The 14,302-nt window shown below is 48.1% G+C and overlaps 1 protein-coding gene across 1 annotated transcript in view; it reads right to left on the minus strand.

The window, feature by feature from the left end:
• LOC310792199 (NLR family CARD domain-containing protein 3-like) overlaps positions 1 to 13,854 on the minus strand; it is a gene marked incomplete at both ends in the record, with an annotated part of 38,200 nt that extends 24,346 nt beyond the window's left edge. Inside the window, 3 exons of the mRNA XM_083653928.1 lie at positions 5,661 to 6,619; positions 13,237 to 13,304; positions 13,587 to 13,854. Coding sequence (XP_083510054.1) covers positions 5,661 to 6,619; positions 13,237 to 13,304; positions 13,587 to 13,854 — 1,295 coding nt within the window. The remainder of the gene's footprint in view (positions 1 to 5,660; positions 6,620 to 13,236; positions 13,305 to 13,586) is intronic.
• Between the last annotated feature and the right edge of the window lie 448 nt (positions 13,855 to 14,302).

Here is a 14,302-nt window from a genome sequence, read left to right on the forward strand (position 1 = left end):
CCGCCACTCTCGCATTTACTGTAGTTGAGTTATATATATTTTTTTCCCAGATCTTTTTTTATCGCATTTTTATCGCCCATTAGTGCAAATTTAATTTGTTTATCCTGGTTGGTGCTCCACCCTCTGCCGATCTGGGGAGAGCTGAAACTGGATCCATGCTTCCTTCGAGACATGGGCAGTAGCCGCTTCTTTTCACCTGACAGGGGAAGCTTCACCGGTAGGACATAGCACGTGGGTGGATCACACTATTCCAACGAGTTCCCCTCGCTCTGAACAGGTGCCCCAAACGACCAGAGGAGGCACCACTTCAGTGACCAGGATATTGCATGTTTTTGGTGAGGGGTATAATATGAAGGAAACCCCCAGGGGGCCCTTTTGACGACCCCACCCGGGCGGTGGGCACTCGAGGACATGCGGACGGGCACGCACTCTTTCAGCGCTCACAGCGTCCCAGGTGGGAATCGAACCCAGGACCTTCTAGCTGTGAGGCGACAGCACTACCACTGCGCCACCGTGCCCCCGTCGAGCCGACCATGTCAAACCACAATGCAGTTTTATCCATGGTTATGATGTCCTTCACCCGTATCTTCTTTGTCTCAAATCTGTGTTGAAAATGTGACCAAATTCACCAGCAACTTTAATGGATTACCAGTTTCCGCGTTGTCGGCATATTTGGGTGTAACGCCCAGGCCACGGTGTGGCCTGCCATGTATGTGTGATTTCTGAGGAGCTAAAACTCAGTGGACGATCAGTCTGGGAATAGAGAAAGGAGTTATGTTGTGTTTTTCCCTTGTGTATTAGTCTGTCTTCTCCCCACTTGTTGCCCATGTTCCCTTGTTAGTCTGCCTTAATTCCTCCCACCTGTTGCCTATGTGTCTCGTTAGTCTGCCCCATTACCTGAGTTCTCCCCACCAATCAGCTCTCCCGGTTTGCCCCTGTGTTCCTACCTCCCCAGCTGTTCCTGATGATTCCCTTGTGTATATATTGTCTCAGTCTGTGTGTGGTCCCTGTTGAATCATTGTCTATCTGTCCCTTGGTTGGTATGTATCATCTTCCCTGTGTTGTTTTGACAATTGCTCTTGAGTTTAGCCTAGCCTCTGGCTAGTGGGTTTCTGTTATTTTGTATTTTTGAATGATTCAGTAAAGACTGTTTTTCTCCAAGAAACCTTGCCTGCCTGGTCTGCATTGCCTTGCCTGCTGCCTCTCTCTCCTCTGCATTTGGGTCCACACACTACACCATCTAACCATACCATGACAGAATGATTCAACCAGTCATGGACCCAGCAGAACTTCAGAGAGTGCGCTGCGCCATCCAACAACAGGGCGGAACCATGTCTGGTGGGTTGGAGAAGACAGGGCTTGTCCCGTTACGAGATCATGATGCAGTTCGCACACTTTGCCCGGCAGGCAGCCTTGTCGGCTGGCAAACAACCTCCCTCTCTCCAGGCTGACTTTGCCCGCCTCACCGTCGCCTACCAGCAGCTGCAAACTGCACCAATGTTGCCCGCGGTGAAGCCGGCTTTGGTCCCCTGCCTGACCTTGCCGAGGTCCAAATCCAAGTCCCAGCGTCAACGCCGCCACAAGGGTAAGCCCTCACTGCCCAGTGTCATAGAGCCCTCACTGCCCAGTGTCATAGAGCCCTCACTGCCCAGTGTCATAGAGCCCTCACTGCCCAGTGTCATAGAGCCATCACTGCCCAGTGTCATAGAGCCCTCACTGCCCAGTGTCACAGAGCCCTCACTGCCCAGTGTCACAGAGCCCTCACTGCCCAGTGCTACAGAGCCCTCACTGCCCAGTGCCATAGAGCCCTCACTGCCCAGTGCTACAGAGCCCTCACTGCCCAGTGCGACAGAGCCCTTACTGCCCAGTGCTACAGAGCCCTCACTGCCCAGTGCTACAGAGTCCTCACTGCCCAGTGCTAGGGAGCCTCCAGTCTCTGCTCCCCGTGGTCTCGTGGTCCTGGTGCGGCCTGTTCCTGGGCTGCAGGGGCCACCGGTTCCGACACCCCGCAAACGTTATCTTCCTGTGTCGCTGGAGCCACCGGTTCCTGCACCCCGCAGACTTCCTGGGCTACAGGAGCCAACGGTTCCGGCGCCCCGCAAGCTTCCTGGGTTGCGGGAGCCACCAGTTCCTCCACCCCGCAGACTTCCTGTTCCTGTGCTGCGGGAGCCACCGGTTCCGGCACCCCGCAAGCTTCCTGTTTCTGTGCTAAGGGAGCCACCGGTTCCTGCGCCCCGCAGACTTCCTGTGCTACGGGAGCCACCGGTTCCTGCGCCCCGCAAGCTTCCTGTGTTGCGGGAGCCACCGGTTCCTGCGCCCCGCAGACTTCCTGTTCCTGTGCTGCGGGAGCCACCGGTTCCGGCACCCCGCAAGCTTCCTGTTTCTGTGCTAAGGGAGCCACCGGTTCCTGCGCCCCGCAGACTTCCTGTGCTACAGGAGCCACCAGTTCCTGCGCCCCGCAGACTTCCTGTGCTATGGGAGCCACCGGTTCCTGCGCCCCGCAGACTTCCTGTGCTACGGGAGCCACCGGTTCCTGCGCCCCGCAGACTTCCTGTGCTACGGGAGCCACCGGTTCCGGCGCCCTGCAGACTTCCTGTGCTACGGGAGCCAGCGGTTCCTGCACCCCGCAGACTTCCTGTGCTACAGGAGCCACCGGTTCCGGCGCCCCGCAAGCTTCCTGTGTTGCGGGAGCAACCAGTTCTTGCGCCCCGCAGACTTCCTGTTCCTGTGCTGCGGGAGCCACCGGTTCCGGCACCCAGCAAGCTTCCTGTGGTGCGGGAACTTCCTGTGCAGTGTGTGCCACTGGTCCCGGTGTCTCGCAGGTACTCTGGTCTTGTGTCTCTCAGCTCCAGCCCAGGTCCGGGTCGTCCGCCTCCTGGGTCCGGTCCGGGTCCTCCGCCTCCTGGCTCCGGTCCTGGTCCTCCGCCGCCCGGGTCCGGTCCTGGTTCTCTGCCTCCCGGGTCCGGTCCTGGTCCTCCGCCTCCTGGCTCCGGTGCTGGCGTTCCGCCTCCTGGCTCCGGTCCGGGCGTTCCGACTCCTGGCTCCGCTCCTGGTCTTCTGCCAGGGTCTGGTTTTCCTGGCCGTCCCCCTGACCTTCTCTGTCGGCCTGGCAGTCCGCCTGGCCGTCCGCCAGACCTGCTCCGCCAGTTTGGCCTGCCCCCAGGTTGTCCACCTGAGGTTGCCGGCTCTGCCCTTTCCCCATCCGGGTCTCTGGTTCTTGTGTCCCGCCTCCGGGTCCCCCTCCGCCCACCCTGCTCAGTGTTTCAGGGGAACGTCTGGAAGCCGTTCCTAAGGAGGGGGCAGTGTAACACCCAGGCCACGGTGTGGCCTGCCATGTATGTGTGATTTCTGAGGAGCTAAAACTCAGTGGACGATCAGTCTGGGAATAGAGAAAGGAGTTATGTTGTGTTTTTCCCTTGTGTATTAGTCTGTCTTCTCCCCACTTGTTGCCCATGTTCCCTTGTTAGTCTGCCTTAATTCCTCCCACCTGTTGCCTATGTGTCTCGTTAGTCTGCCCCATTACCTGAGTTCTCCCCACCAATCAGCTCTCCCGGTTTGCCCCTGTGTTCCTACCTCCCCAGCTATTCCTGATGATTCCCTTGTGTATATATTGTCTCAGTCTGTGTGTGGTCCCTGTTGAATCATTGTCTATCTGTCCCTTGGTTGGTATGTATCGTCTTCCCTGTGTTGTTTTGACAATTGCTCTTGAGTTTAGTCTAGCCTCTGGCTAGTGGGTTTCTGTTATTTTGTATTTTTGAATGATTCAGTAAAGACTGTTTTTCTCTAAGAAACCTTGCCTGCCTGGTCTGCATTGCCTTGCCTGCTGCCTCTCTCTCCTCTGCATTTGGGTCCACACACTACACCATCTAACCATACCATGACATTGGGTGAGCTCTCGTCTTTTCTCTTTGATCTTTTTAACGACCAGCTGCACTGTTGACAGTTGTTGCGCATGCAGGCGATGTTTGGTGGTTTCATTCATCATACAGTAGCCTACGCTATAACCTACACATGAAAATATTAATTTAGGCTACTTAATAGGAGGAGCTGCATGGAAATGTAATTTGAGCCCAATAGGCTACAACTCAAATTGAGCTGAGATGGGATTATTTTCATCGGACTTGGTGACCAGCATCATTTTAATTTGTCAGGCTTTGATTAATTGTAATAACGGAAACTCAGCACCCATGGTTCACGCCTCATTTCAATCCGGGAGGGGTGGATGCTATCTGAAAGCATAGAAATATGGCGGGGCTGCTTGGTTCTGTGTGAAAGCAATTTCTGTGGCAACACTGCCGGGGTTGCAGGCCTTCTGAACGGCAATATTGCGGGATCTGTGTGTGAAAGTGGCAATAGGCTGATGACTAGAGCAGGGGCTCAATTCCTGGATGCCTGTATTGGCTCATGATTATGTTATTTGATCCCATAGACACTCAACAGTTAAGCCAAAGGCCTGATATTGCTGTTTGACTACTACACCAAATACATAAATACTGTACATGTCTGTCTGACGGCGTTTATTAGTTCTGACTCTGGCAAAGTGGTCTTTAACCAAATCACAAACATTTAGGCTATTATGTGATCTCCTTTTGATAACAAATAACAACTAATGTAATATATTTTTATTTCCGTTCACTGAACCTCCCCTGAAACTGCTTGGAACTACTAACCCTAACCCTAACCCACCCTAACCCTGGGGAGGCCCCCTCCTACTTTGAAAACCTCTGGTATAGAGTATCGATATTTTCCTTGGTATCAGTGTTGAAGTTAGGAATTCTAGTATCGTGACAACCCTAGTATAAGTTTCAGTCTACACCATACATGGGCAAAATTCGGCCCCAGGGGCCAGCCCCTGGACCATCTCAATCCGGCCCCCAACGTTCTCAAAGAAAAACTAAACAACACCCAAAAACTCAATAAAAGGCAGAATTGTGTTAGTAAATCCCATCTGCTACAGCCATTGGATTTGTATCACTATGTATATAATATTGGGGAATTAACAAGAGAAATGCCCAATCGGGGGGCACGGTGGCTCAGTGGTAGAGCTGTCGCCTCACAGTCAGAAGGTCCTGAGTTCGATTCTCGCCTGGGACACTGTGGGCGCTGTGGTTGTGTTCCCCCCCATATCCTCAGTGCCTACTGCCCAGGTGGGGTATCTCGCCGTAAGGGCCTTTCTCTCTGTGTGGAGTTTGCATGTTCTCCCCGTGCTCCCACAGGGGGTTTCTCCGTATATAACCCCCCCACTAAAAACATGCAGAAGATCAGATCGTCATCGTCATCCGACCAGTGACGACAACATCCGAAGTTGGTCCCCGGGCGCTCTACGAGAAAGCGACCACTGCTCCTGGCCTGCCCCCGGAGGAAAGGACATGCCTGGATGGGTTAAATGCAGAGGACACTTTTCACCGGCCACCGTCAGCATGAGTGTGTTGTCGCCGCATGCATTCGTGTGACAATAAAATACGGGGCTTGTCCCGTTACGAGAGTTTACGAGAGTCACAGTGGGAGAGAGGGTTACAAATAGGGGGACTCTTGCGAAAATCAGTAGTGTTGGCATGTATAATGTTCACTGTCCTCTTCGGTTACTTTATGTATAAGACAGTATGGCCCTTTGGAAAAAAATCGACACTGTTGGTATTCACAATCACATCAGGACTAACCGAGCCTTCCTGCAGTTCCTCACAGCTGGGATCAGTCTCAGTCGTCGGCTCTGTGATATGTTGTAGGCCTCCAGGTCCAACACATCCAGAACTTCCTCTGACATCTCTAGCATGTAGGCCAAAGCTGAGCACTGGATCTCAGAGGGTTCATCCACTGATCTGTTCTCTGACTTCAGGAACTGTAGGATCTGCTGATGTACTGACTTGTCATTCATCTCCACCAAACAGTGGAAGATGTTGATGCTTCTGTCACGAGAGGTATTGGAGATGGTCATCTCCTTCAGGTTGCTGATGGCTCTCTGGATGTCGTCTGGTCTGCTCTCTGTCTGACCCAGCAGGCCTCGTAAGAGTTCCTGGCTGGACTCTAGTGAGAGGCCATGAAGGAAGCGGACAAAGAGGTCCAGGTGGCCATTTTTACTCTCCAGGGATTTGTCCATGGCTGTCTGCAGGAAGACATCAAGGGAGTGTCCACTGTCTTCAGATCTAACCAAACCTTTTCCCAGGAATGTCTCCAGTACCTTCTCATCCATGTTTATGTGACAATGGAACATGTAGACAGCAGCCAGAAACTCCTGAATGCTCAGATGGACAAAAGAGTACACCATGTCCTGCATGTACAGCCCACACTTCTCCTCTTTAAAGATCTGTGTGAACACTCCTGAGTACACTGAGGCTGCTGTGATATCAATGCCACACTCTGTCAGGTCGGTTTCATAGAAGATCAGCTTGCCTTTTTCCAGCTGCTCAAAAGCCAATTTTGCCAGAGAGAGAATAATCTCCCTAGTCTCTTTCTCAGTTCTCCCATGATACTTGACGTCCGCCCGTTTGGACTGAAGCACCAGGAAGTGGATGTACATCTCAGTCAGGGTCTTGGGCATCTTTCCTGTCTCACTGGTTTTCCACACAGACTCCAGAACCATAGCAGTGATCCAGCAGAAGATGGGGATGTAGCACATGATCTGGAGGGTACGTGAAGCCTTGATGTGGGAGATGATTCTGCTGGCCTGCTCCTCTGTGAATTTCTTCCTATCACTGAATCTCTTCTTGAAGTACTCTTCCTTCTGTGGCTCAGTGAAGCCTCTCACCTCTGTCACCACGTCAATGCACTCAGGAGGGATCTGATTGGCTGCTCCAGGTCGTGTGGTCATCCAGAGGCGAGCAAGGGGAAGCAGTTTCCCCCTGATGAGGTTTGTCAGCAGTACATCCACTGAGGTCGACTTTGTGACATCAGTCAGGATCTCGTTCTGGAAGTCTAGAGGAGGTCGACACTCATCCACACCGTCAAAGATGAACACAACCTGGAACTCGTCAAAACTGCAGATTCCTGCTTCTTTGATTGCAGGAAAGAACAGATGAAGAAGTTCCACCAAGTTGAACTTTTTCCCTTTCAGCAGATTCAGCTCTCGGAAAGTGAACAGAAATATGAACTGTATATCTCGGTTGGCTTTGTCTTCAGCCCAGTCCAGGGTGAACTTTTGTGTTAAGACTGTTTTCCCAATGCCAGCCACTCCCATTGTCATCAATGTTCTGGTTGGTTTAACTCTTCCAGGTAAGGGTTTAAAGATGTCTTCACATCTTATTGTTGCTTCTGATCTCGCTGGTTTCCAGGATGCTTCTTCAATCTGTCTGATCTCATGTTCACAATTGACCCCTCCACTCCCTCCCAATGTGAGGTAAAGCATTGTGAAGATCTGCTTCAGAATTGTGGGATTTCCTCCTGCTTTAGCAATCCCCTCAGACAGATATTGCAACTCATCTATGAGTTTAGATTTGTGTTGACGTTGACACACAGCTTCACACGTTTCTGAAAGAACAAACAACAGATGGAATCAATGAGAGTTGAGTAATTTTACACAATAATAATAAGTTATTCCCAACTCCATGGACTGTATTCTGCTCTACCCACCATTACTGGCAGTCTTAACACAAAAGTTCACCCTGGACTGGGCTGAAGACAAAGCCAACCGAGATATACAGTTCATATTTCTGCTTCCCTACCACCGGGTCTGTGACACAGGGGATGTGGAGTGAATGTTATGTTTCTTTAAAAGGGGGGTTGGGGGAGAAAATGTTATGTCTGAAAACGTTATGGTTATGGTCTGGTTGGCCTTGTTAAGTTAGGTACATGTTACTGTGCCTTTAAGAGTTACTGCACCCGATGTATGGGATTGTTGCAAAGCGTGGGTTCATGGCAGTGAAGTAAAGAGCATGAAACTAGGCAACACGGTGTGATTATTTAGCCTCTATCCAAACACAATACCCAAAGCCCTATGTTTCCCCAAGGATTTACCTCAAAATTAGGCCCTATGTTCCCACAGCCCTATGTTCCCTCAGGCTTACATCCCCACAGCACATGTATCTTGAATGAATGAATGGTTTATTTTCGGTCATAGGTTATAATGAACCACAAACAAAATTTAACAATTTGTATGAATATACAGCAAGAGAACATCATCATACATGTACATATCAGACCATTTCACACAAATACAATTTATACAATCAATGACCGAAAAAAGGAATAGGCTGAAGCCAAGGCTTATTTTTTGCCTATCCTGTATAATTCATTAGAAAAACCCAGAATATCTGCAGCAAAATAAAGAATAGAAAGAAAGACAGAATTTACTGTAAGTTATAATCCTGAATTATTTGACTTTTTAAGGCTTTTTTAAACCTCAACAATGATGTACACAATTTCAAATCATCACAAAGGCTATTCCATAGTTTAACTCCCAAAACTGAAACACATCGAGATTTGACACTCATTGAGTGCCAATGACGACTATCGTTGTCAATTCAAATAGTAACGTAGAGTGCCAATGACGACTAAAGTCGTCAATTGCGTTTTTTGACGGTGGGACGTGGATCAAAGCCTGATGCATCTCCTGTAAAAATATGGGGGATGTCGAATGTGTATAAGCTATTTTACGGACCCATTAGGTGGCGACAGTGCTCTCCAGATTAGAGAAAGGTGAGGAAAAAACAGAAGAAGTCATGGGGAAACGGAAACCGCATCGGTATGCATCGATATGCATGAAGCATAACATTAGCTGTGCCTGTGAACAGCAGCCAATCTGCTGCCACAATTGAGCCCCTCCGTCTCCGCTGCGATAGCCCCTCCACATGATTAGTTGCCGACACCAGCGTCTTTCTGAAAAGTTACATTATTCTCAGCTGGAAGCGCTGGGAGCCGGCGACAAAAACGGCGGAACGCTGTGAAAAAGCTGGGTGTAGCGCACTTTTCAGTGCAGAGCAAACGCAGCAGAGAGCCACCAGAGACACTCCCACGGAGGAGGGGTGTGCAGTTGAGGGGGGTGGGGCACGCAGGGCAGCATACAACAGTGTTGGTGTTGTGACAGCATGCTCGATGGACAGATTGCCAAACACAAGCTAGAATATCTGATGCCCACCAGCAGTAAATCAAGACCAGCAAGAAGGTGTAGGGTCTGCGCACGCAGGGGCCAGCGCTGCTGGTTGCAGCTAAAAAATATTATTTTGCCAAACAAAATTCCTTTGTTTTAGCTGTTTTATTGAAGGAAATTATTTTTGAGGTGTCACTACATCAGAAAATATTAGCTTCAGAGTCAGTGATGTGCTTGAAATGCTTCAAGGCTCATTATCTCAGCTTCTAGTTTGAAACGTCTGTTTTTGATGAAAACAACCTATCTTCTACTGCTGATAACTAAAGAACGGAAAATGATATCAATAAACTTTTTTTTGCTGATGATACAATAGAGTCTCATCGTTCTTTGGGCGTGTTCGGTGTTTACATAGTAATATCACACAATATTCTGTGGGGCTCGAGAAATCACTGAAAACGCTCTGAAAGGGCTGGCACTGGGAGCATCCGTTTTCCAAAAGTGGCTGGCACTCAATGAGTTAATTCTCGCTTTGCCTGTTTTAAAAATGCATAACCCTCTTAAATTATAATTTCCTTCTCTTAAATTAAAAAAATGTTGAATACAAACTGGAAGGCTTTTACTCCTAACACGGAAAACAATTTCTAACATTTTTATATACACAATATCTACGAATTGTAAGGTGCAGGACCTTATGAATAGTGGATTGGTCGATTCGAGGTAACCAACTTTATTTATTATTCTAATAGCTCTTTTTTGTAGTTTAATAATAGGATCTATATTTGTTTTATATACATTACCCCAGACCTCAACACAGTATGACATATATGGCACTATAAGTGAAAAATACAATATATGCAAACATTTCTTATTCAGCAGATCCCTAGTTTTGTACAGAATACCAACAGATTTAGCTAGTTTACTTTTAATATATTCTATATGTGGCTTCTGAATTGAAGTATTGAAGTATTGTAAAATATTAATGTGGACCCCATAGCTACTGTTTCCTTACAGTAGCTAATGGGGATCTAAATAAACAAACAAATAATAGGTAGTAGTAATATAGTACAGTAATAATGAGTAATCATACTGTAAAGGCAGGAATCTCTGTACTGTATGTCTGTGTGTCCTCATATCCTCATATTGTTCACTTGACTTCACACTTGGTGGGTTGCTTGTATGGGACACGAAGAAGTCCAGTGTAGGATTTTGTGCAATTTAGACACACTTTCTTTTCATGCATTCCCATGAGATGTAACGAGAATGGGCAGGACAGAAATACTGTACAGTACATACGGACAATCCGAAAACATAATGCCTCCGGCCACGGCTATCGCTGGCGGGGTAGGATGATTTTTCTATGCTTTTTTATCATTTATGAAAATGCTTGAAAGACAGGTGAACATCTTTATTTTATTATTAAACAGAGGAAACAGGGCTGGGAGAACATAGGGCTGTGGGAACATAGGGCTGTGGGAACATAGGGCTGGGGGAACATAGGGCTGTGACAATATAGGCTATAACGTGGTAATAGCGCGGCAGGGAGAATACAAATGCGCTTGGGCACGCCCCCAATTTGCGTTGTGTGCGGTGTAAAATGACCGCAAAACAAGCGCAAATGCAAATTTACCGCTTTTGCTACAATAGGGCCCTGTGTCTCTGTATCAGTCTGCACAGGCGCCAGCCCAGTTCATCACCTGTCTGTTTGTTTGGTGCATTTTGATTGTTTTATCGTGTTTTTACTGGTCTCAAGCATGTGTTTTTAAGTGGATTGCACGAACTACCATAAGATGTCGGGGGATAAAGGAAATAGCAATCGGTCTTGTTTTATGGCTGTTGTGGGGATTTCTCTGGCCAAGCGTGCGAGCCCATCGTGAAGTGACTACTTGCCCAGCAAAATACACCTACAATTCAGAGGAGCTCCTCCAGCTTCACCCGACTGTAGTGGAGCGTCTCTCCCTTGATCTACCTACCGAAATGAGGCCAAGAAAGGGAGGCCGGAGAGGAGGCGTCATAAATAGGCTGCGACGCTTCAAACCGGTCCTACCATTAGTAATTATGGGCAACGTGCAATCACTGAATAATAGTTGATGAACTAGCGGGACTGATGAAACATGACCAACTTTTCCGACAAAGCAGCCTGTTATGCTTCACGGAGACCAGGCTGACGGACCGGATCCCTACCACGCATACAGAACTGGACGGATTTACCATGCTCAGACTGGATAGGGATTTGGAGAAGAGGGATAAAAAATCTGGTGGAGGTGTGTGCCTCTATGTGAACAATCAGTGGTGTCACCCAGGGCATATCACAGAGAGGGAGAGAGTGACGCCCGGGCCAGACATCTCGCGTCTACCTAGTGCGTGTGTGTGCGTCGCGTGGGGGCTGCGGCTGGGACGCGTGCGGCATCCACACAGGCAGCGTTGCTGCTGCGTTGCAGCTGCTGCGCTGCTGTCTGTCTGCCAACTCTCTTCCTATAGAGTTTCCCTTATATTAAATTTGCTATAAACAATACAATGATAATTTTAACTGAAGATCGCTTGGGCTCACTTCATAATCGAGGCAGTATTGATTTGTGTGTGTGTGTGTGTGTGTGTGTGTGGGGAGGGGAGGAACGAAGCCACGTTGTAGCCTATGTACTGTATGTGGTTTTCAGAGGGCAGGAGAACTGCTGTGAGCTCATCCTCCCGTCTCAAATCAAAACGAGCCTTGATTGGCTGTGGCTGCCCCTGTAAAATAAATAGCCTATAGCCTATGGAAATCAGTGGTTATCAATTCAAGTCGCAGGCGAAAACTCGCAAAAGTCGAACCAGAGTCGAAAAAAGATATGCCGCAAATTCGCCCAGAGAAAAAAAAACGGAAGTGTTGTTATATTTTATTATGTCTGCTTTGAAAATGTAGTTAATAGTGCTTGTATGATATGATTATGAACAGCAAAATATTTTAATGTCTATTTTTGTAGAGACACGCGCGCGGTAAGCAGGAAAAATAGGCGTCGCTCCTATTCTCTAGATGACGCGCAAGACACGCGCCTGAGATGCGCGTCTCATGCCGGTGGTGTGGCTGCTGTAACCTGTTAACATGGGCGCCGAAATGAAAATCAACAGGTAACGCGACGCAGACGCACAGCAGACGCAAGATGTCTGGCCCGGCCGTGAGCGAGTGAGCGTGCATAGAAATGATATGTGGGACATTTTCACAACTTTTTAACATAGCTCATCATTTTTTACACAATTTTTCCAATCTAGAAATGCTGATTAGAAGTATATTTCCGGGGGGTGCATGATACCCCCTCCTTCCTACTAGACTATAGGTTACTGGCTATTACGAGGTGAGGCAGTATCTCTCTCTCTCTCCCCCCGACGAGGGAAGTGGAGAGGGCTATTGCGGTGCTATTAAACGTATAATGGTTGGAAAAGATCAACATTTGCTTTTTATTTTCTCCTACCCTCTCCTACCTAAAGTAATCTAATGTTACACCACGGGAATTATGTAGCCTAATAAAACCATGACAAACTAATTCTAATTTTTAAATCAAGGTGTGTGTTTTCTGCAATGCAGGCTATAGTTGAAACTCAACATGGCATTCCGAGGAGAGAAGAGTGTGTGCAGGCGCGAGAAGAGTGACATCCATGCCATGCGTAAATGTATCCAAGCAAGGATTTCCTGTACTGCACGGAGAATGCTGTCTGCGCTTAGGCGTACGCCTGGCGTAGTGGGGTTGTTTGCGCTAAGACCAGCTATTTGCTGGCATTAAAATTGAGAGCACCCAAGCCGCTTTTTCTAACACATTGCACTGGAACGCCTATTTTGGAACGGGCAACGCCCAAACCGCTCTTTGCGCTCGGCACATTCCGACAGTATCTTCCCCAGAGCGCTAAATGACACTTGCGCGAGACAGATGATAGGCTAGAGGCCACGGACACGCCTGGGCCACGCCTATACCTGCATCATCCCAACGCAAAACTGGACAGTGGAGGCAGACGATAGCTTAGACGCTATCGTCTATTCATATGTATGAACTATGTGCTGTGCGTACACGGCCCCCCCCCCCCCCCCGCCACCACCACGACCACCACCCCCCGGTCCGCAGCAACATTGTACATTTTAAACCGGTCCGCGGTGTAAAAAAGGTTGGGAACCCCTGATCTACGTCTTCTACCAGATGGTATTTAGGCAATGGCATCATAAAATATAAGCTCTATACAGGACGTACATCCACGGTACCCTGATGCCCCGTCTGCCTCTGTTCCAGCCCGTTGTACAGCTGGATCTCATTCAATACTGCATCAGTTTCAAAGATTTCTGCTCTAATTTGTTAAAAAAGTTTAAAAAAAATAGGCCCAATAAAAATAATGAAATTCTTTTTTTAAAGCATTGCTTCCTGTCAACCAAATCATATTAAAATAACAAAATCAACAATGAATTTGTTTTGCTTACAAGTCTGGTCCATGTAACCGTGCTCAGTGCAGCCTTAGAACTCCACTGTATTAAAAACCATTAAAAAGCCATCACAGAGCCATGCTGCTCCTCTGCAGCATATTACATCATCATTTATCACAATACCTTTGGGTTCTGAGCTGCTGTTTGACAAACTCTCCACTAGATCTGTCCTCTTCATCTCCAATAGAATCTTCTTGGCCACCTCCAGAGTCTCTGCGGTGTAGGTCTGGGCCATCTTATCCACTGTGTCCATCCTGTCTGCTTTCTCCAACAGGCGCTTTTTGATGGCCGGGAAACCCAGCCTGCCAGGCTGCTGCAGGGACCACTTGAACTTCTTGAACTCTTTGCCTCCCAAATCATCCAGCACTTCCAAGAGCCTCCGTTTATCCATTGCCACCTTTGCTCCCTGGTAAAATCACAGTAAATAGTCAAATCCAAGAACAATTAAACAAACAAAAAAGTCAAATCCAAGAACAATTAAACCAAAAAAAATAACTATTTGCACTTAATAAATAAATAAAATCTCCATACATAATTTGTAGTAGATACAACAGTTTACCTACACAATCTAAGTCCAAAGTCTACAAACCCAATATATTTTCAGGATAAAAGGTGTGTGTGTGTGTGTGTGTGTGTGTGTGTGTGTGTGTGTGTGTGTGTGTGTGTGTGTGTGTGTGTGTGTGTGTGTGTGTGTGTGTGTGTGTGTGTGTGTGTGTGTGTGTGTGTGTGATGGTCGCAATACCTTCTGCTCATCTGGTCCTGGTGACCTGGGACCTGTCTCTCCAGGGCACACCAGGGGGTCTGTCTCTCCAGGAGAGAGTTCATTTGATCTGACATCT

Source organism: Poromitra crassiceps, assembly GCF_964638095.1.
Source record: "Poromitra crassiceps genome assembly, chromosome: 17".
Lineage (NCBI taxonomy): Eukaryota > Metazoa > Chordata > Actinopteri > Beryciformes > Melamphaidae > Poromitra > Poromitra crassiceps.